Source organism: Schistocerca gregaria, chromosome 7 (assembly GCF_023897955.1).
Source record: "Schistocerca gregaria isolate iqSchGreg1 chromosome 7, iqSchGreg1.2, whole genome shotgun sequence".
Lineage (NCBI taxonomy): Eukaryota > Metazoa > Arthropoda > Insecta > Orthoptera > Acrididae > Schistocerca > Schistocerca gregaria.
The window spans coordinates 88753342-88777485 of record NC_064926.1 but is presented as its reverse complement, the minus strand read 5'-3'; the positions used below and the strand labels follow the sequence as shown (position 1 = coordinate 88777485).

Genomic DNA, 24144 nt, shown 5'->3' with positions numbered 1-24144 from the left:
AGACAGAGCGGGTCACATGCGCTAGGCGGCGGCAAAGAAGTACGCTTACACACGCGCCGCCTGTGGCGAAGGCGTACAGACATTCGATTCGCTTATCGATGTATGTTCGGCGGCGATGACATCATGACGACTCCTCTGTAGTTTAATTATTGCAAGAGCCGGGTTCCATCATTTGTCCAAATTATAACCATCATCTCTAATTATTAAATTATTAGCTCATCTAATCTCTATAGCTTCCTTGAAGACAGAATCTTGAAAACGGAATGGTGGATGTCAAAATCTTCATATCACTGTAGCTCATGGAACGCCCTGTATCAATACAATGTTCGTTCACAGCTGACTTGTCTGGTTGTGACAAGCGTGTGTATCTTCAATGCTCCACACATCTCTCATGAACCGAGTAAAGCTGCAATCTTTTCCCACGAAGAATAGGTTGCACCAGCATTCTATATGCGGTCTCCTTTCCAGATGAACCACTGTTTCCTAAAATACTCCCAGTAAACCGAAGTCGACCAATTCATCTTTCCTATCACAGTTCTCACACACTCGTTCGATTTCGGTATCGCTTTGCAACGTTATGCCGAGATGTTTAAACGACTCGACTGAGTCGAGCAGGACACTAGTAATACTCATCGAATATTACAGGTTCGATCTTCCTACTCACCCGCATTAACTTGGATTAGTTGCCATTCATCGCACAAACTGGAAATTTTATCTAAGTCGTCTCGTATCTTCCTGCAGTCACTAAACTTCAGCACGTTACTGTACGCCACTGTATCGTCAGCAAACGACCGCAGATTGCTGTGTACACTGTGCGCCAAATCATTTACGTATACGGAGAACGGCAGCAGTCGCACCACACATTCCCGGGGCCCTCCTGACGATAACCTCGTCTCTTAGAAGACGACGGAACGGCCCCCGGGCGCCGGTGGCTTGCGCTCAGTGGCCTGGCGTGAGCAGAGCGTGGGTTTGCAGGTGGAGTTCATGTTCCTGGCACCGAACTCGGCGGTGGCGCTGAGCAAGGCGCCGGCCGGCCGGCGGGACCTGTCGTCGCTGCAGCTGCTGGTGGTGGGCGGCGCCACGATGGACGCGCAGACGCAGCGCATGGTGGAGGGGGCGCTGGGCGTGCGCGTCAGCCAGTGGTACGGCATGACCGAGGTGCTGCTGGCCGTCGGCTGCGTCAGCGGCGACAGCCCGCCGCAGGGCTCCGTCGGGACGGTGCGCACCAACGTCGAGGCCAAGGTGCGTACCTGTCTCCACATCTCCACTTCACCTCTCCTTTTCCGTCATCACTCAAAAATGGGCTCAGAATGGCTATACAGTCTCGAGCAGTGGTTCCCAAACTTTCCTACACTGTTACCTATGACTGCAAGCGACAATTACCTAGTGCCCCGCCCTGCCCCTCCCCCACATTGTCACCAATTTTAGCATCTAACTAAATTGCAGAATGAAATGGTTTTCTTGAAAAATTTTTATTTCTAAAATGATGAAAGATGAATATTTAGTTTGTGTGTGTGTGTGTGTGTGTGTGTGAGAGAGAGAGAGAGAGAGAGAGAGAGAGAGAGAGAGAGAGAGAGAGAGAGAGAGGAGGAGGGGAGAGAGATGGGTGATAGAGGGGGGCGAGAGGGGGGAGAGAGTGGAGAGAGAGAGAGAAGAGAGAGGAGAGAGAAGAGAGAGAATGAATGAATGAATGACGAAGGAATTCGTGATGCACCGCAAGTGCTAAAGTGCTACGCACAACTCCTCCTCATAAAAAAAGAAGTTAAAAAAACGCAGAGTACGCACAGCGAGGGTACACACTTATTACAAAACATGCTCCTCCTCCGTTACTCCTCTCCACTGCGGCTTAGACACTGGACTCGCATTCGGGAGGACGACGGTTCAATCCCGCGTCCGGTCATCCTGATTTAGGGTTTCCGTGATTTCCCTAAATCAGTCCAGGCAAATGCCGGGATGGTTCCTCTGAAAGGGCACGGCCGACTTCCTTCCCCATCCTTCCCTAATCCGGTGAGGCCGATGACCTCGCTGTCTGGTCTCCTTCCCCAAACAACCAACCAACCATCTCCACTGCGGCACTTGCTTGACCTGTAAGCCCAATTACAATCAAACAAGTTCAGACACATGCACTATGCTTACTGTTCCTAAACCACTTCCTTGCTTCTGAACTGCCAGTAATTGGACAACTTCAGGCTGTTAATGCTTCGCGTGTAACCACTCTAATAATAAGGATAATTGGGTATAATAAAACTGTGTATAGCAGCCCTTATGTAGTTACTGATATGTTGTGCTGTCATTAATTCGTTTATCTGAAACTTCCTGGCAGATTAAAACTGTGTGCCGGACCAAGACTCGAACTCGGGACCATGCTTTCTTTCAGGAGTGCTAGTTCTGCAAGATTCGTAGTAGAGCTTCTGTAAAGTTTGGAAGGTTGGAGACGAGGTATTGGCGGAAGTAAAGCTGTGAGAACGGGGACTGAGCTGTGCTTGGGTAGCTCAATTGGTAGAGCACTTGCCCGCGAAAGGCACAGGTCCCGAGTTCGAGTCTCGGTCCGGCACACAGTTTTAATCTGCCAGGAGGTTTCATATCAGCGCACACTCCGCTGCAGAGTGAAAATCTCATTCTGGGAACATCCCTCAGGCTGTGGCTAAGCCATGTCTCCGCAATATACTTTCTTTCAGGAGTGCTAGTTCTGCAAGGTTCGTAGTAGAGCTTCTGTAACGTTTGGAAGGTTGGAGACGAGGTATTGGCGGAAGTAAAGCTGTGAGGACGGGGCCTGAGCCGTGCTTGGGTAGCTCAATTGGTAGAGCACTTGCCCGCGAAATGCAAAGGTCCCGATTTCGAGTCTCGGTCAGGCACACAGTTTTAATCTGCCAGGAGGTTTCATATCAGCGCACACTCCGCTGCAGAGTGAAAATCTCATTCTGGAATTCGTGTATGTGTTTCGAAGCTAGTAATGAAGCAATTTCTTAACTACTGCAGGTACTAGATAGAACTTGGAGAAGACGTTTTCTTGGGATATTTTACATTTGCTACATATATGGCTCACTTTTATCATCAGCGACGTACGGGACAAAGCACAACATATGTTTGCACTGGGTGGACTATGCGAGGAACCTGTAAACTCCACTGCCTTACTGATTGAGAAAAAGTATTTCTTTGTTTCAAAGTCCCATACTTCTTCACATAGCGTGGGGGAACCCTGCGGGAGACCCGCACCGCCGTGCTAGGCAAGGTCCTAAAGGAGGTGGTTTGCCATTGCCTTCCTCCGACCGTAATGGGGATGAATCATGATGATGATGATGATGATGACGATACAACAAAACCCAGTCATTTCGAGGCAGGTGAAAATCCCTGCCCTCGCTGCGACTCGAACACGACACCCCTTGTTCGGGAAGCGAGAACGCTACCGCGAGACCACAAGCGGCGGACAACTTATTATTGATACCTGATGTAATCAGTATTACCGTCTTACAAAATTGCGATAATGGTAATGATCTTTTGAAAATAATATAGTTTCGTGGTTGAAACAGAATAGATTCGTTTAGTTTCTACTCCTCAGGAAATTTCATTTTACCTCACAGGCGGTAAATAGTCCCACGTTAGGAACAAATTATCTAGAGTTTCGAGGTTACAGCACTCCTAGAAATAGTCATACAATGGTTTGGGTGAAAAGGAGTGGCAACACTCATAATTCGTACAAACTTTATTAGAAGACAGTCACTGTATTACATGCCCTCAATACAATCGCTCCGCATCACCGTCACCTTCCCCCATACAGGTGGAAGGCTTGCCTCGTATACCGTCAGGGCGTCCATCTCTGTCGATGTCTCGCTAAGAGTACCCTGTGGAACGGATGATGAATAAGCTATCGGAAGTCCGAGAAGTACAGTATTTGCGTCGCTCTCGGACGTCCGACCGGTCAGTCGTGAAGACTCAGAGGAGGAGCACCTCTGAGGATCTTCAGCGCAGTCCTGGAAGAAACGTCAGGAACAGAAAAGTTTCTTGGACCACGACCTCACAGCCCGAAATATTTACCAGCAGCTATCTCTATGTTACTCCTGATCTTCTTGTCGAATGCGACTGCCTCTCCAATTAATGTATTTTGCTTCTCTATTTTATGTTGTATCAACACTAATAACGCCTCGTACGATGCAGAACTCGTCGGAAAATAATCTATACACTGAAGAGCCAAAGAAACTGGTACACCTGCCTAATATCGAGCACGCAGAAGTGCCGCAACACGTTGTGGCGTGGACTAATGCCTGAAGTAGTACAGGAGGGAACTGAGGCCGGCCGGAGTGGCCGAGCGGTTCCAGCCGCTGCAGCCTGGAACCGCGCGACAGCTACGGTCGCAGTTTCGAATCCTGCCTTGGGCATGGAAGTGTGTGATGTCCTTAGGTTAGCCAGGTTTAAGTAGTTCTGAGTTGCATGGGACTGATGACCTTAGCTGTTAAGTCATATAGTGGTCAGAGCCATTTGAACCATTTTTTGAGGGAACTGACACCCTGAACCCTGCAGGGCTGTCCAACACCACATTCCAAGGCACCCTAGGTATGCTCAGTAATATTCATATCTGGGGAGTCTGGTGGCCAGAAGATTGTTCCTAGAGCCAATAGCAATTCTGGACGTGTCGGGTGTAACATTGTACTGGTGGAATTGCCCAAGTCCGTGGGAATGCACAATGGACATGAATGGATGCAGGTGATCAGACAGGATGCTTACGTACGTGTCACCTGTCAGAGTCGTATCTAGACGTATCAGGGGTCCCGTATCACTCCAACTGCACACGCCCCACACCATTACAGAGTCTCTACAAGCTTGAACAGTCCCTTCTGATGTGCAATGTCCATATATTCGTGAGATTGTCTCCATACCCGTACACGTCATCCGCTCGACCAGGCAACATGTTTCCTGTCATCAACAGTCCAATGTCGGTGTTGGTGCACCCAGACGAGGCGTCAAGCTTTGAATCGTGCAGTTATTAAGGGTACACGAGTGGGTGTTCGGCTCCGAAAGCCCATATCGATGATGTTTCATTGAATGGTTCGCACGCCGATAGTTTTTGATGGCCCAGCGTTGAAACCTGCAGCAATTTGAGGAAGAGTTGCACTTCTATCACGTTGAACGATTCTCTTCAGTCGTCGTTTCCCCCGTCGTTGCAGAATCTTTTTCCGGCCGCAACGATATCAGTGATTTCATGTTTCACCGGATTCCTGACATTCACGGTACCGTCGTTAAATGGTCGTACCAGAAAATCCTCACTTCATCGCTACTTCGGAGATGCTGTGCTCCACCGCTCGTGCGCCGACTATAACGCCACGTTCAAACTCACTTAAACCTTGATAACCTGCCATTGCGGCAGCAGTAATTGATCTAACAACTGCGCCAGACAGTTGTTGTCTTACATGTATTGCCGACCGCAGCGCCATATTTGCCTGTTTACCTATCTTTGCATTTGAATATGCATGGCTATACCAGTTTCTCTGGCGCTTTCGGGTCCTTGATTCTGATTTCAGTGACTAATTAACATGTGACACTCCTTTTTTCATCTAATCTCAGATCCATTTCCTCTTTCTCCTTCTTTTCTGTTGCTTGCAAGCTGTAACTAATATGATTGCAACACACGCTTTCTTTTGGGTCTTCGACATCTTAACATTGTAAAATCGTGTTGTCAACTGACAATTTTTGTCAATGTTATTAATGGTGTGAGGTCGCTTTAATGTATTGAATTTTTGACAGACTACTAGTAGTGTCAATAAATATTGAGTCCGTGCAGGCCCCTTTACAGACACAAATAAATCGTGCAGAGCGTCGTCGCTTTACAGTAGCCACAGCTTTACATTACGTATTTCCTTTTATCACAAACCCCGAAACAGCGTTGTAATATCTAATCATACTATCTCTCTACTATTCCACTCCCGAACAGCGAGCGGGAAAAACGAACACCTAAACCTTTCTGTTCGAGCTCTGATTTCTCTTATTTTATTTTGATGATCATTCCTACCTATGTAGGTTGGGCTCAACAAAATATTTTCGCATTCGGAAGAGAAAGTTGGTGACTGAAATTTCGTAAGAAGGTCTCGCCGCGACGAAAAACGTCTATGCTGTAATGACTTCCATCCCAACTCGTGTATCATATCTGCCACACTCTCTCCCCTATAACGCGATAATACAAAACGAGCTGCCCTTTTTTGCACCCTTTCGATGTCCTCCGTCAATCCCACCTGGTAAGGATCCCACACCGCGCAGCAATATTCTAACAGAGGACGAACGAGTGTAGTGTAAGCTGTCTCTTTAGTGGACTTGTTGCATCTGCTAAGTGTCCTGCCAATGAAACGCAACCTTTGGCTCGCCTTCCCGACAATATTATCTATGTGGTCCTTCCAACTGAAGTTGTTCGTAATTTTAACACCCAGGTACTTAGTTGAAATGACAGCCTTGAGAATTGTACTATTTATCGAGTAATCGAATTCCAACGGATTTCTTTTGGAACTCATGTGGATCATCTCACACTTTTCGTTATTTAGCGTCAACTGCCACCTGACACACCATACAGCAATCTTTTCTAAATCGCTTTGCAGCTGATACTGGTCTTCGGATGACCTTACTAGACGGTAAATTACAGCATCATCTGCGAACAGTCTAAGAGAACTGCTCAGATTGTCACCCAGGTCATTTATATAGATCAGGAACAGTAGAGGTCCCAGGACGCTTCCCTGGGGAACACCTGATATCACTTCAGTTTTACTCGATGATTTGCCGTCTATTACTACGAACTGCGACCTTCCTGACAGGAAATCACGAATCCAGTCGCACAACTGAGACGATACCCCATAGCTCCGCAGCTTGATTAGAAGTCGCTTGTGAGGAACGGTGTCAAAAGCTTTCCGGAAATCTAGAAATACGGAATCAACTTGAGATCCCCTGTCGATAGCGATACGTTTAAATTCACCTCATGCTACTCCTCTCATCTACTATTACTGCATGTGCTCAAAAACACATCCTAGAAATACAGAAAGAGGTACGTAACTGACAGACTACCTACAAGTCAAAACCCACGTGTGCTGTCACACTTCTGTGGAATCTGTAATCCTCGTCTCAGCTCAGCCAGTGTCGTGGAGCGCCTCGTGTGCGTACTCGCTCCACAGGGTAGAGTGAGACCCGGGATGGCTCCCACGTTCAACCCAACGATTCTGAACTGAACCAGTCGTCGTTCATCAGATCCTCCTCCAGAGGTCAGATGATCTCCACTAGTTGTTGCCAAGGGGCGTCACAGTGGGGGATCGGACGCGGGGATGCGAGGGACGTTGAGCACGTTCACTGCTGTGACCTCCCCGGGTACTGCCTGCACTGAGGTTGACTCCTCCCCCATGGTCGAGTGGGAGATCATTCCAAAGTCTGGCAGGCAGCGAAAAACTTTCTGAAGGGCCGATCGTAGGGCCTCCCTGGTTCGTTTGACGAACAGGTTTGGGGCGTTATCTGTGCTGACGATGTCTCTGAGCTGGATGCAGTCGTCCACCCTGTTCCAGAGGAAGCTTCTCGGCCCGCAAGGTCTGGGCATTCACAGAGGGTGGGTTTGCTGGTAGTTGGGAACTCCAACATTAGGCGCATAGGAACATTGCTGCCAAGAAGGGGAAGGAAGCCAGTGTGCACTCCGTTTTCACTCTGGGGGGAGTCATTCCGGATGTGGAAAGGCTGCTTCCGGATGTCATGAAGAGTACAGGGTGCAGCCAACTGCAGGCGGTGGCTCATGTCGGTACCAACGACGTGTGTCGCTTTGGATCGGAGGAGATTCTCTCTGGTTTCGGGCGGCTAGCGGAAATGGTAAAGACTGCCAGTCTTGCTTCCGAGATTAAGGCGGAGCTCACCATCTGCAGCATTGTCAATCGAACGGACTGTGGTCCTTTGGTGCAGAGCCGAGTGGAGGGTCTGAATCAGAGGCTCAGGCGGTTCTGTGACCGTGTAGCATGCAGATTCCTCGACTTGCCCCACCGGGTGGTGGGTTTCCGGGTTCCGCTTAATAGGTCTAGAGTCAACTACACACATGAGGCGGCTACACGGGTAGAGGAGGGGGGGGGGGGGTAGAAGGGGCTAGGGAGTGGCCTGTTTTTTAGGTTAGAGGTTCTCAGGGAATCACAGAAGGGCGTCCGTCTAAAAGTGAGCAGGTAAAACACAGTAAGGTAGTTGTAGAAACGATTGGTATTGTAGTTCTAAATTATCGTAGCTGTGTCGGGAAAGAACCAGAGCTCCAAACCCTAATAGACAGCACTGAAGCTAACAGTGTTCAGAAAGGATACATTAAATACAGTTGGTGGTGGAGTGCTTATTGCTGTCAGAGGTAGTTTGCCTTGTAGCGAAATTGAAATAGATAGTTCAGGTGAAATAGTATGGGTAGATGTTATACCTGCCAATAGGACTAAACTATTAATTGGATCGTTTTACCCACCCCCCGACTCAGAAGACATAGTTGCTGAACAGTTCAAAGAAAACTTGAGTCTCATTTCAAATAAATACCCCGCTCATACAATTATAGTCGGTGGTGACTTCAATCTACCCTCGATATGCTGGAAAAATTATACGTTTAAAGTCGGCGGCAGGCATAAAACATCATCCGAAAATGTATTGAATGCTTTCTCAGAAAATTATTTTGAACAATTAATTTATGCGCCCACTCGGAGCATAAATGATTGCGAAAGCATACTTGACCGTTTAGCAACAAATAATCCTGGACAAATAGTGAGTGTTGTGACGAATACAGGGATTAGCGACCACAAGGCAGTTGCCGCTAGGCTGAATACCGTAACACCTACAACATCAAAAAGAAACGCAAAGTATATCTATTTATAAAAGCTGATAAAAATGCTCTTAGCGTAGAAAAGTTGTGGAATGTTTTGAAAGAGATAGTTTCAACAGCAATTTAGAGATATATACCACATAAATTAATAAGTGATGGTACTGATGCACCATGGTACACAAAACGGTTCAGATCGTTGTTGCAGAAGTAACGAAAAAAGCATGCCAAATTTAAAAGAAAGCAAAATGCCCAAGATTGGCAAAGTTTTACAGACGTTCTAAATATAGCGCGTACTTCAATGCGAGATGCTTTTAATAATTTCCACAACGAAATTCTGTCTCGAAATCTGGCAGAAAACCCAAAGAGATTCTGGTGACACATAAAGCACACCAGTGGCAAGACGCAATCAATACCTTCACCGCGCGACAATGACGGTGAAGTCATTGACGACATTGCCACTAAAGCAGAGTAATTAAACACGGCTTTCCGAAACTCTTCACCAAAGGAGACGAAGTAAATATTCCTGAATTCCAATGAAGAACAACTGCCAAGACGAGAAACATACAAGTAGATATCCTCGGTGTAACAAAGCAGCTTAAATCACTTAATAAAGGCAAGGCCTCCGGTCCAGGTTGTATACCTCCATATTTAGCAATTATATACAACCACTCACTCACAGAAAGATCCGTACCTAAAGACTGGAAAATTGGTGAAGTCACACCAATACCCAAAAAGGGAAGTAGGAGTAATCCGTTGAATTACAGGCATATATCACTAACGTCGATTTGCAGTAGGCTTTTAGGACATATACTGTATTCGAACATTATGAAGTACCTCGAAGAAAACGATTTATTGACATATTGTCAGCACGGATTCAGAAAATATCGTTCTTGTGAAACACAACCAGCTCTATATACTCGTGAAGTAATAAGTGCTATCGACAGGGGATGTCAAATTGATTCCATATTTTTAGATTTCCAGAAGGCTTTCGTCACCGTTCTAACCAAACTGCGTGTCTACGAAATATCGGCTCAGCTGTGCGACTGGATTCGTGATTTCCTGTCCGAAGGGTCACAGTTCGTAGTAATAGACGGAAAGCCATCGAGTAAAACAGAAGTAATATCCGGCGTTCTCCAAGGAAGTGTTAGAGGACCTCTATTGCTCCTGATCTATATTAACGACATAGGAGACAATCCCAGTAGCCGTCTTAGATTGTTTGCAGATGATGCTGTCGTTTACAGTCTTGTAAAGTCATCAGATGACCAAAACGACCTGCAAAATGATTTAGATAAGATATGTGTATGGTGCGAAAAGTGTCAAATGACCCTGAATAAAGAAAAAAAATGGCTCTGAGCACTATGCGACTTCTTCTGTGGTCATCAGTCGCCTAGAACTTAGAACTAATTAAACCTAACTAACCTAAGGACACCACACACATCCAAGCCCGAGGCAGGATTCGTACCTGCGACCGTAGCGGTCGCTCGGCTCCAGACTGTAGCGCCTAGAATAAAGAAAAGTGTGAAGTTATTCACATGAGTACTAAAAAAAATCAGCTAAAATTCGATTACGCGATAAGCCACACAGATCTGAGGGCTGTAAATTCAACTAAATACTTAGGGATATCAAATGCAAATAACATACATTGGAACGATCACATAGATAATACTGTGGGTAGAGCAAACGAAAGACTGCGATTCATTGGCAGAACACTTAGAATGTCGAACAGGTCTACCAAAGAGACTGGTTACACTACGCTTGTCCACCCTATTCTGGAGTATTGCTGTGCGGTGTGGGATCCGCATCAGGACGGATGACATCGAAAAAGTACAAAGAAGGGCTGCTCGTTTTGTATTTTCGCGAAATAGGGGAGATAGTGTCACAGACATGATACGTGAATTGGAGTGGCAATCATTAAAACAAAGGCGTTTTTCGTTGGGACAGGATCTTCTCATGAAATTTCAATCACCAGTTTTCTCCTCCGATTGCGAAAACATTCTGTTGGCACCCACCTACATAGGGAGATATGATGATCGCGATAAAATAAGAGAAATCAGGCCTCGCACAGAAAAAAATTAAGTGTTCGTTTTTCCCGCGTGCCTTTCGAGAGTGGTACGGTAGAGAGACAGCATGAAGGTGGTTCATTGAACCCTCTGCCAGGCACTTTATTGTGAATATCAGAGTAATCACGTAGATGTAGATCGCGTTATTTTCGTTCAATATACATCTCCCTTTAATAATAGACATTTTAGGGAACGTTTCGTTATTCCTGAACGCTCACGGCGCTAATCCGTACTTGAGGACTCACTATTTCGCCACCTCGTCTCTTCCCACGGTTTCTCTCTTCGTTCAAAATCACCCTCCTCTCGAACACGGTGAGGAGTGCGACGGAAGGGGGAGGGAGGAAGGTGACGCCCGTTCTGGAAGAAGAAAAGACACAATCGCAGTTGGAGTGGGCCGAACCGCAGTGCAGTTTTCACTCGCCACACCACCTATCTCCCCACCCCGCATCCCCCATCACCCACGGATGGTTTCTCCGTTCATAGACCAGCCAGAGGCACCAGTTTCCCTGACTGATACTGCTATACAGTTGCCAGAAAGTAGACATATATCACTGCAAGCCCTCGCGCAGAGCGATAGGCATACGGCTGTTTTTTGAACACCTTTGTTGACAAAGGATGCTTTACTGTGAGCAGGCACGTACACTGTAAGACCATTTCCACAAGAGGTCGCCTAATCACTACACTGCCGGCTGAAATAAAGTCCAATTAAGACCAGGTAAACAGTCAATAGTTGACGTAATACAACGAGACAGCGTATTCGTTGTTTCTTGAAGCGATTTCAGACTAAAGACTCCGGGTTTGGGCTGCTCCTTCATAGCCCGGAAGCCGGTGCTCCGCTTAGGTGACCTGATTTCGGCTCAGAGGGCGTGTCGCTTGGTTATAGCACTGCTCGTAGCGACAACGCCTTGGTGGAGGCGGCGGTCGCGGTGTACGACTCGATAGATGGTCGGTATCCTCGGGGAGCTCTAAAAAAATGTCTTCCTCGTCGCTGCCGGAGGACGCGGTGGTGCCGTTTCTTCCATCTTGTACATTAACTGCTGAACATCAGGATACCGCGTTTATGAAGTGAATAATGTCAGACTCTTTTCTAAGTGATTAGGTACTGAGTACAGATTCGATGTCTTCAGTGAAAAACTTTTCCTGTTACGACAGTATACGTCATGTTGATCAGCTCCCACGTATCAACAAACCTCATCAATAAACAATAATATAAAAATTGGAATCACATAATTCAACAGTTACTAAAATGTAGAATTTCACGGCCAGAAATATCATGTCCATTATAATTATCCGGGCTGTTATACCGTGATCGGTTGATGAATTCTGTGTCAATTCCCAACGTTTCGTCTCCGTCTCCGATTGCGGGAGACATCTTCAAGGGGGTCTCCCGCAGTCGGAGACGAAACGTTGGGAATTGACACAGAATTCATCAACCGACCACGGCCTAACAGCCCGGATAATTATAATGGACATATTTCAACAGTGTCGTGTGGTGTACACTCTCAGAGGTCGAGTATTTTCCATCTACGAAAATCGTCGAATTGCCGAAGGAGATGAAAGGTCGGTCGCACGGCACTTATCGGTCGTTTTCCCTCAGGTGGTGCACCCGGAGAGCGGCGAACTGCTGGGCCCGAACACTGAGGGCGAGCTGTGTTTCCGGTCGCCGATGGTGACCAAGGGCTACTACCGCAGACCCCAGGCGACCGCGCAGGCGCTGGACGCGGACGGCTGGTTCCACTCCGGCGACATCGGCTACTACGACGAGGACGGCTTCTTCTTCATCACCGACAGGCTCAAGGACCTCATCAAGTACCGCGGGAACCACGTGAGTGCCGCCACTGTCTCTTTTGTTTTCTTCACATTCTGTCTGTGCTGTGTCTTCTTGGTGAGCCTATCTGATTGTTCCAAGTTTCTCGTCAGTGATCTGCAATTACATCTGGAACACCACATACCAGTAAAACTCCACACCAATGCTCTCCAATCTGTCACAACATACCCTGCCGCGGTGACACACTAGTATTTGAAACCACTGGAATACCACGTTCAATACGACATATTGTAACTATATGTTTTCGTAAGATTACATAGCCTCTGCTTTGGTGGAGACTTCCTCACCATCGTACATCATAAGGAAAATAGCGTAATACACACCCAAACATTTTTGATGTATCAGGACTACTATATCAAGTGCCTAATTGGCAAACGCTGGCTCTAAAGCGAAGGGGCCACTGTCCTCTTGTGTAAACAAACGAGCCACCCGGGCTGGCCTGATTTATTGACCCTTACTAAACGAAATAATCACATGGGCGCATTTTTTGTTTATTTACGGCATAATTAATGGGAAATAACTGCGATGTTGATTACCATGGCTTATAGGATAGATGCCTTCCATGGTTCATGTTTACTCAGGTGTTCAAAGCAATCAGCAAAAAGTGACAACTGTAATTTTAATGTGGTAATTTATGACTCAAAAAAGAAAAAGATGTCTTCCGAATCCCACAGCCCCCACCGTTACCACTGCCCCGTTTTCCTCCTATTGGGCCGCGCGGGATAACCCGAGCGGTCTTAGGTGCTGCAGTCATGGACTGTCAGGGTGTTCGCGGCGGAGGTTCGAGTCCTCCCTCGGGCATGTGTGTGTGTGTTTGTCTTTAGGATAATTTAGTTTAAGTAGTGTGGAAACATAGGGACTGATGAACTTAGCAGTCGAGTCCCATAGGATTTCATACACATTTGAACATTTTCGTTCTATTGGTCGCTCCCTCGCCACCATCGCCTCCGAACCTTAGTGTCCTCAAAACATCCTGAGACTGGCGTTCTTAGTGTGGACGTCACTCGAGCAGTGGCAGCATCAGTAAACCCAGGTTATATTTCAAATTTCCAACACACTATAGTACACAGCCGTACTGGCCTAGTTTTCGTGAATTATCAGTACCCAACGTTATTTCCTGCAACGTGTTACACTACTTAAGATTTCATGGCTAATATTCTAATTTTTGTGTAGCCGCACATGCCATTGCCATTTTACTGAATTCCTCGCACTTTTTGAGTATATACAATTAAATATGGGTTTGGTTGCTATTTCCTCCACTTTACAAGAAGTTGCATGTACAATAAGTTTTATGGCTAATTTCGCCGATTTATTAAGAACATACAGGTATATACTGGTTTTGTGGATATTTTACTCATTTTTTAAGAAGATACATCTAAATAAGGATTTGTAAACACCACCTTACATTCCCTGCAAGGAAATCAATGTTGACGCTGTTTTAAATTTTTGGGGTAATTTTACCGACTTTTCGAGAGGACACACACAAATACTTCACTTTGCATGCATAAAAAATAATTTCCGCAACATACCTTCTATAGGCACATGCCACTTTTTTGTAAAGTTTCACCGATTGTTTTCCCTAGTATTCCACATATAGCTACTTCTTCCTCACAAAACATCACCAAACGATCTCCGCGCGTGGTGGAAATCTAGTTAATTACATAGGCATCCAACCATAAACATTTTTTAAAAACAAAACACACACATGGCCAACATTTTGCTTAAACTAACCTACCCCCGCATTGTCCGTCAACATAACCCACAATACCATTATACTTAATTTGTAAAAATAATAGTGGGAGCGGTTCTACAGAGAAAGTTAGATCCTGCATTCGTGAAGCCTACACCAGGCCCTAGAACACACCTGTCTTTCCGCATGCACCCAGTGAAGACTTGTCACGTCAGCTGGAAAATGCCACTGTTGCTTGTCATTTTGGGGATGCGAATTGCCAGGATAGTGCGCAAATAATTGCCATGTATTTAAACAAACACCACCCAGTGTAGTGTCTCCAAAGTTCACCAAAAAGATACTACCCTGGTCGCTCCCTTACAAGTTCTGCTGCACAACGGAACAGTCCAGCAATGCTGGTTGGTTAGTTGATTCGGGGGAGGAGACTGAAAGCAAGGTGCTGTGGGTTAGGGAAGGTTCAAATGGTTCAAACGGCTCTGAGCACTGTCGGACTTAACTTCTGAGGTCATCAGTCCCCTAGAACTTAGAACTACTTAAACCTAACCTGAGGACATCATACACATCCATGCCCAAGGCAGGATTCGAACCTGCGACCGTAGCAGTCGCGCGGTTGCAGACTGTAGAGCCTAGAACTGCTCGGCCACTCCGGCCTTTCGGTTAGGGAAGGGTGTGGAAGGAAGTCGGCCGTGCTATTTCAAAGGAACCAATCTGGCTTCTGCCTGAAGAGATTTAGGGAAACCATAGAAAACCTAAATCAGGATCGTTCGACGCGGGTTTGAACCGTCGTCCTCCCGAATGCGAGACCAGTGTGCTAACCACTGGGCCATCTCGCTCGGTCCACCAATGCTCATGTCTGTAATAAGAGAGGACTAAATGAACCGCCCCCGACCTCTGCCACTGCAGGACGCATGTGACGTGTGGGTTGGCATCCTGAGAGAACAGCCCCGTGTTTGTGAGCTGCCTTCCAGTACCCACTGCTCAACCACCCGCCAACCCGCAGACGTGTCGATGTCGGGCTGGCTGGAGGCTGCTAGGAAACCTTTCTTAAGTGAACTGATAGAGCAAATACGAAACTAATTCAGACGAATTGATATGTGGTCTATATTCTACGGACTCTATTAGATCAGAAGTATCTGGACACTTACTAGCGGCATGTCACCGGCATATAACTCATACGAAAAAGAGAACTGAAAGACATCGTTTAACCGTCGAGCGTTGCATATGGTGCAGTAGACTCTAGTTTTAATGGAACATACGTTAATCGTGGGAGGGAGTACCACGCTAGCACCGCCGTACTTAAATTGCCCTGACAGACGTTTCGAAACTGTGTTACACTGTTCTGACTCCATAGCTCTGATGGATGAGTGAATATTTCCTTCGTAAGTAAATTTTATTCCAAAATCAGAAGGGAGTCTATATGCACATATACGGTATGGAACATTTGTTAATGGTGGAAGGGAGTATCATACACAGCATCACTTTACTTAAATCGGCCTGACAGACAGTTGGAAACTATGTCACACATCTGATTCCATTGCTCCGCTGGCTGAATGGATATTTTCTTGGTAAGGTTCAAATGGCTCTGAGCACTATGGGACTCAACTGCTGTGGTTATCAGTCCCTTAGAACTTAGAACTACTTAAACCTAACTAACCTAAGGACATCACACACATCCATGCCCGAGGCAGGATTCGAACCTGCGACCGTAGCAGTCGCACGGTTCCGGACTGCGCGCCTAGAACCGCGAGACCACCGCGGCCGGCTTCTTGGTAAGGGAGTCTATATGTGCATATATGGTATGAAAGGCTGTAGTTTTAACGGAACACTTTCTAATGGTGGGAAGGAGTACCACCCACAGCATCGCTATACTTATATAGCACTGGTGCACATATGAGCACTATGTTACATACACTTCTAATTCCATTGCTCTGCTCGATGACTGAATATTTCTTTGAAAGCAAATTATATTTCCGAAATCAGGAGGAGATCTGTATGTAATAGAAGACAGTGGGAATGAGTGGATAACTGGCTATTCATCATAAGAAAATTAAATTTCAAAATCCTGTGTGGGAAGTATGTGCATGTATGTGTTGTGGAAGACTGTAGTTTTAATGGAATGTTGATTAATGCTGTGAAGGAGCCTCTCTCTCTCTCTCTCTCTCTCTCTCTCTCTCTCTCTCTCTCTCTCTCTCTCTCTCTCCACCTCTCCACTGCAGTTGCATACCTCTTCCTGCATACCACGTATGTATATGAGACTTTGATGCTGTAGAATACACTCTGCAATAACTATGGAGCTGTTAATTCTAATGTGACAACACCAAACACAATAAGTATTGATGCAATAACAGTGATGCTGTCAAAGACGAGAATGTCAAGACAGAATGTGCTATACTTAGCACTCAACTGTCTCTCAATATAGGTCAGTCCGCTGTACGTCCTCTCTATCCTTATTTGAATGAGCGCCCCTACTTCCACCTTTCACCATTAATTATCGATTTCCACAATAATTTTGAGGTCACTGTCAGCTGCTATGCCAACATTAACACACAAAGAACTGTTTGTGGTTAAATCATATGTTCTGGTAAACAATAACATATATTAAACAGTGTATAGTCACTGTCAGCCGATCATATGAGTCCACATCTGCTTGTGTCACGTGGCTGATCTGCGACTTAAAAGCATCATGTGGATCTATATAGGCTGGGATACTCAATTCGATATGTAACTGAAAAAAAAAATCTCTGGAAACGACAACGTATTTGCCCTAGAAAAATACGGGTTGATTAAGGCACGTATGCAGATATATACACATCACTTTTTACTCTGTCAGCACGTGAGATCGGGATGGAGGGGTAACCATTATACTGGTGGGACATACCCTTCGCCATGTACTGTACAATGACTTGTGGTGAATTTGTTTTACATGTAGGATGTACGCAGGTGATGGAGTGAAACCTGTGGTGGGACAGGTAAGTACTGGTGGCTTTGTTTAAATTAAAAAATATATATGTACTATAAGTACAACGACATGTATGCACTCAGTGCACTGCTCTAAACGGAATATGATATCATGATCGGTCCACAGTCGAACAGTGTATGGGGGGAGGAATGAACAGTGCTGTGATTAAACCCTAGATCTTCACCCTGTTCTTACCGTCACTCAATACGTTCAACGAAGACTCCGATACCATTATGCCATCGTATATCTAGCGTAGCGATCAAAGGAATGTGATGAAGGTGACTACGATATATTCAGGGGCATTTTTATAGACAATCATTTGATATTGTCCGGTTGCAGGTATTAGACTCTGAATTTCTTCGTGCAGTCCTCTAATACCAAAGGTGCAACAGTAAGGCTTCCTTGGCCAATAAAGAGACTATATCTGGTGCAGTAGTCATAGAGGAGATTGGAACATATACAGAGGGATACAATCAATCATATTTACATGATCATTACGCATGTGAGTTGAACAGGAACGAAAAAGTCGTTAATAGTGCACCGATATAGTCCACACCATGCACTTACAGTGGCTTGTAGAACATGTACACTCCTGGAAATGGAAAAAAGAACACATTGACACCGGTATGTCAGACCCACCGTACTTGCTCCGGACACTGCGAGAGGGCTGTACAAGCAATGATCACACGCACGGCACAACGGACACACCAGGAACCGCGGTGTTGGCCGTCGAATGGCGCTAGCTGCGCAGCATTTGTGCACCGCCGCCGTCAGTGTCAGCCAGTTTGCCGTGGCATACGGAGCTCCATCGCAGTCTTTAACACTGGTAGCATGCCGCGACAGCGTGGACGTGAACCGTATGTGCAGTTGACGGACTTTGAGCGAGGGCGTATAGTGGGCATGCAGGAGGCCGGGTGGACGTACCGCCGAATTGCTCAACACGTGGGGCGTGAGGTCTCCACAGTACATCGATGTTGTCGCCAGTGGTCGGCGGAAGGTGCACGTGCCCGTCGACCTGGGACCGGACCGCAGCGACGCACGGATGCACGCCAAGACCGTAGGATCCTACGCAGTGCCGTAGGGGACCGCACCGACACTTCCCAGCAAATTAAGGACACTGTTGCTCCTGGGGTATCGGTGAGGACCATTCGCAACCGTCTCCATGAAGCTGGGCTACGGTCCCGCACACCGTTAGGCCGTCTTCCGCTCACGGCCCAACATCGTGCAGCCCGCCTCCAGTGGTGTCGCGACAGGCGTGAATGGAGGGACGAATGGAGACGTGTCGTCTTCAGCGATGAGAGTCGCTTCTGCCTTGGTGCCAATGATGGTCGTATGCGTGTTTGGCGCCGTGCAGGTGAGCGCCACAATCAGGACTGCATACGACCGAGGCACACAGGGCCAACACCCGGCATCATGGTGTGGGGAGCGATCTCCTACACTGGCTGTACACCTCTGGTGATCGTCGAGGGGACACTGAATAGTGCACAGTACATCCAAACCGTCATCGAACCCATCGTTCTACCATTCCTAGACCGGCAAGGGAACTTGCTGTTCCAACAGGACAATGCACGTCCGCATGTATCCCGTGCCACCCAACGTGCTCTAGAAGGTGTAAGTCAACTACCCTAGCCAGCAAAATCTCCGGATCCTGTGAATAAAGTTATGGCATTTCTCTACAGCTTGTAATTTTTGATCGACAGACAGACATTCTTTCCATCTGCCGACATAAAGAGCAAATGAGTGTCCCAACAACGAAGGTAGGTTCAAACGGATTTGTATTCCATTTAATCTCCGTTAAATGATGACCATGTAATAAATGAAGCTGGACAAATAGTGTTAATCATCTTGTAGTATCAAGCTAAATAAACAAAGGTTTCCAAGCTAACTTGTGGAAGAAAATGTTAAACATCGTCAAAACAGAGTTGACTTCAAATTTAGCATTTTCTTTGAAATTGTTCAGTTATGAAATATAACTCCGTTACGTCTACAGCTTCGTCAGTGACTGGGAAGACTGGGTGCACATTCTGTGAGTTTTGTTTGTTGGGAATGGGTGTACTGACGTCTTAATAGCCAGGCCACATTTACGTAGATGAAGTTCTGTGAATAAAATTATAGGATTACTTTGCAGCACAGAAATTCTGACAGACAATCAGACAATCCTACTCTGTACCATTCACGTACGGTTCTAGTTGCAGACGAAAAACAAATGTGCTAAACTATTCCTAGGAGCGACGAAGTTTCTCTGTGACAGTGGAGCTGAAATGAAGGGAGAGCCATCTGCCGCAACTGGAACGTTGATGCATTCGTCAACGATTCTTTCAGAATGAGGGAAGGGTGCTACAACTGCTAACAAAAGCAAACTCGTGACAGAATCGAGTGATACTGAAGGAAGTTTGATCGTGAAGACACAGGTAGACATTATTGTTGCATAGAGCATGTACTGTGAGTGAATCGAAAATGTTTCTAGGAAAGACACACAACACATACCGTAAACATTTTGCATTGTTGTAGATATTTTCAGTGCAGTACATGCATAAAACTTTTTTGTGTGAGTTATGCGCTGCTGAAATTCCGCTAGCAGGTATTTGGGTACTTTAGATTAGACAGAGTTTGTAAAATACAGCTCTGATGTCGCAAATTCGCGCTGTACCTGAATTAGTTGCCTAATTCCTCTTGGAGTTGGCGGGAAAAAAGATTCTCCTTGCAGCCTCCAGCCAGCCCACATCGACACATCTTGAGGGTACGGTTGGGCGTTGGGTGGTGGGAGGGCCATTGTCGGAAGCTGCGTCCTACAGTGGCAGAGGAGGGGGAAGGTTTTTGCAGTCGTGTAGTCAGACATGAGCGTTCCTGGACTGTTCAGCTGTGCGGTAGAAGCTATAAGAGAGTTATCATGGCAGTACCCGTTTGCTGGACTTGGGAGACACTACGTTGTGTTTCATCACAGCAACATTCCGGCTTTTCACAGGGATTTTATTAATAGCTAAAGCCCAGAACCTTCCAGCTTGAGTAGTTAAACACCTGTTTAAATTTTACGCTCGAAGACAGTGTCGTTCTTTCCGCCATGTAGCGCTCTTGACGATGCCCACCAGTTGTCCAAAGCGGCAAGTGCTAGTAGCATACTGTCTGGCATTGGCCCCTCTTTTATGTCACTGGTGCGATTTTACGTGTGCAACCCTTGTGTCGTTCTCATTGACTATTCGTTATGTCAGGGTCTCTGGACTGTTATTACATATCGAATTAACCTTATTCACCTGCATATTCAGCCCTCCGCATGCCAATATGTGTTATTATAAGCTTCATTCTTCTCTCTCATTAAAGTAAGTCAACTGTCTACACCTCATGTTTCTCTGATTTAATCAGGCAATGTATATACGCGAGGTTATATTGAGAGAAGTAGTACCTTCTTTGTTATCAGGATTGCACGATTAAGGATATACGCCACACTCTTCGTGTACTGTCGCGTCTCCCACCCACCGAACCATCCTCATTCTGCTAATGAAATTCACAATTAATCACGTAGGTCTTCTTGGAATCTCTTCTAAATTTTTCGTCAATCTAGCCTGCTAACGGTCCCATACTAGGGTACGGTAGTTTACGCTAACTGACTGGAGTTTTTTCTTCGACCTCCATCGTGCACCAAAAACACGCCATGCATTACTTTCAGTTGTCAAGCTGGCACCCGTCTTTCGCACCACCCACCCGCCCGAGCTACCAGGCAGTGAACACTGCTAGGTGATTAGTGTGATGGCCTCTTTCACCCATCACTTTACATTTCGTTACGTCAAGTGTCAAAGACAGTCTTGCGGCAAACATTGACCACTTGTGGATCTTTGTATATTTCGCAGAAATACTGTTACGAGGCGTCGCCTTGTGTACCGGTGGCAGTCCGCGCACAGAGTAAGAGGTATAGTGATGTTGTCTGACATAATCTTTGCACGCGTCGTGGACAGCAACGCCCCTGTCACACTTCTCTGAGGCGCGCTAGGTGATATTTCAGCTTGGAAGCTTTTTTCTAGACAGTATAGAAACTTTTGGGATTTAGGACTTTCGTTGTTTCCGTAAACAGGAAAGGCAAACTGGTGATGATTCCTTTAAAACGTCGCGGCTGGGTTCCCTCCCCAGCATGCGCTTTCCGTCAATAATGATCCCACAGCCTACGGGACGTTAAATCCTAACCTGGCTTCCTTCCTTAGTGGACAAGGTTTTCGTACGAGTTAATGTAACAAATTACAAATAAACGGATTTTACCAGTTTTAAAGAGTAATGACAAGTTGAAGCTTCCTAACAAATTAAAACTGTTTGAAGAATACAGGCCCAGAAACTTGCCTTACACAGGGAATGCTCTTACTGATCTTTCATAAAAAAAAAATGAGATTGATGACCTCAGATGTTAAGTCGCATAGTGCTCAGAGCCATTTGAACCATGGTGATCATATCCCATAGTGATGTCGGGGTACATGCGCAGGAAGCAGTGGCGTTTTGTAGCACATGTGTTTCGGGAGGGTTTTTCAACTTACCACCAATACCGTGCACTTACAGATCTATGTGGTATGTGTTCCCTATGTGCCTATACTATTAGCGCCAGTTTTGTGTAGTGCCACGTTGTGTGGCACCACATTCTGCAATTATCCTTAATTTATGAGCACGAGTGTACTTAGTTTGGAGTTGCTAACGAACGTCCTCCGTCCCATTCGGTGTCTGAGGGCAGTCTGAATTCACGAGTGATGTTTATCCTGATTTATGAGCGCAGCCAAGGAGTTTCTTTTTCCCCCTAATTAGTAATCAGAAAGCTCTCATATATGTATGTTTTGGGGCGTTAGGAAAAACAAAATTCGAATGGCGGGCCAATTGCATTTGGCAGATGAGAAGCAAGTCGTTGAAGTGATATCGCTCAGCAAAGTAATGAGACAGAAAAATGCACAGAGAACGTATCACTTTAAATCGTAAACACGCTTTTCTTAAAACACTGATCTTAAATCAAATATGATTTCCAGTATGGTACTACTCAATTTAGCTGAGGTGCTGAGGAATCGGATTCCAAGTGGCCTGAAGTGTCAAGAGCTAAAATAAATGCACTAGCAGAAAAGAAAACTGTCAAGCAGATAGAACAATTAGTGAAACCAGATAGTCCGTCTTTTGTCACATGTACGGCCACAGCAAATGCAATATACTTCAGAGGAAAATGGGTCCAGAAAACCAATAATTGTCCGAGGCTTCTCCATTGGGAACCGACAACAGATGGTTGTAAATGACAGGATCAGATACAAAGATGTACCACATCTCGTTTCGCAGGTTCCCCTCCTGGCTTATGTGACGGTACGTCACATAAATATTGACATTTTTATCGGTTGTAGACAGTGAACAATATTGTGAATTGTTAAGGGTGAACTAAAAATTATTTGTAAACACTTAACGCATTTTATGAACATAATTAGTATAAAAGATACAGTTAATGATCTAGAAAAAAACTGATATTGAGCGGTAATTTAAAAGTAGCATCTTTGTATAAAACATGTCTATGAAAATAAAAAAGGATCGCTAAGAGACTCGATTGTACGGCCGATCAGGACGGACGTACTTTATGGTACTCACACTGTCTTGTTTCGCGATACGGAAGGCAGCCATTCAGCGGCTACACATATTTTATGTAAGTTATTCTGTATTCTGCTAAAATAAACTAGTTATTGTTATCACAAAATGAATTTCTTTATAATAGTTGTCACCTTAAATGGTCGCAGTGCCTAATTATTTTTAATAATAATTTTTTTCAGTAATTTGGGCTGCGGGAAGCTCATCTTCCGATGCAGCCTCTGGTCGGCCATTACGCGCCGAAGTATTAATTTATTTTTCAAAGTGTTAACAGTAACTGTAAATACGAGAGATTTCCTTGTAAGAACCTTTCTAAATTGCAACAGATAATTAATTTAACGTTAAAGTTTTTTAAATTATACAGATTCCATGAGTTCAGTAAGTTTTATCTTGGCCGCTCCACGGCAACAATCGAAATTCACTCGAGCCTTGCTTTGCAATCAATAAATAGAAATTAACAATATTACATTCATTTCAGTTAACGGCAACTATATTTAAGTCACGTTCAAAATCTAAAGCTGGTACATGAATAACAACGGCCCTTCAAGAACCCGTTTCGTATTTACTTATGCACGTACGTAAAAGTGATAAGAAAAGATAATACCCATGAGCGAAAGAATCATGCTCTAACAAAATAAAAAGAAAAAATACAACTGATACATTAATATAACGTAACACTTACAAGGGTGAGAGGTTCTCTATGACGGCTGTTAGAGAAAGTCAGGAGCGTAGACCAGTTGCACGTTCCAGAGGGTGCCTGCTAGCGAACAGTGGCCATATTCAAAATGCAGTGCGATAAAGAACTTGCACAAACTTTACCAGGTCATGGCATGGTACACACGGCTAACGCCGCTGGAATCAGTTGTACAAAAATACCATATGAAATGTGTTCACTGAATTCGACGTGGGACACACCGCAGACACGTCGGCCGCAGTCGTTCGACCTGAGCTGTCGCAGCCGCCTCAGAGCGCGACCTCCGCCCGTGCCTCTCGTTCTACCTTCCAGCAGTGGCAGTCCGGCCACGTACGCAGGAGACTGCACTGTAGTTCCCTCTCTAGATTGTCGCACAGGTGACAAAATGGTAGAGGGACAGAAAAACAATTAAAATCGTTCAAAAGAGGAGAGGCCATTGGATCTGATGGGATACCAGTTCGATTTCACACAGAGTACGAGAAGGAACTTGCGCCCCCCCCCCCCCCCCCCTTCTTCCAGCGGTGTACCGT

General features: G+C 45.7%; 1 protein-coding gene across 1 annotated transcript in view; it reads left to right on the top strand.

Annotated features, from left to right (window-relative positions):
• Positions 1-24144, top strand: part of LOC126281486 (uncharacterized) — a 260262-nt gene that overhangs the window by 158846 nt on the left and 77272 nt on the right. The window contains exons 5-6 of the mRNA XM_049980485.1: positions 976-1242; positions 12452-12679. Of these exons, the coding sequence (XP_049836442.1) occupies positions 976-1242; positions 12452-12679 (495 nt within the window). The remainder of the gene's footprint in view (positions 1-975; positions 1243-12451; positions 12680-24144) is intronic.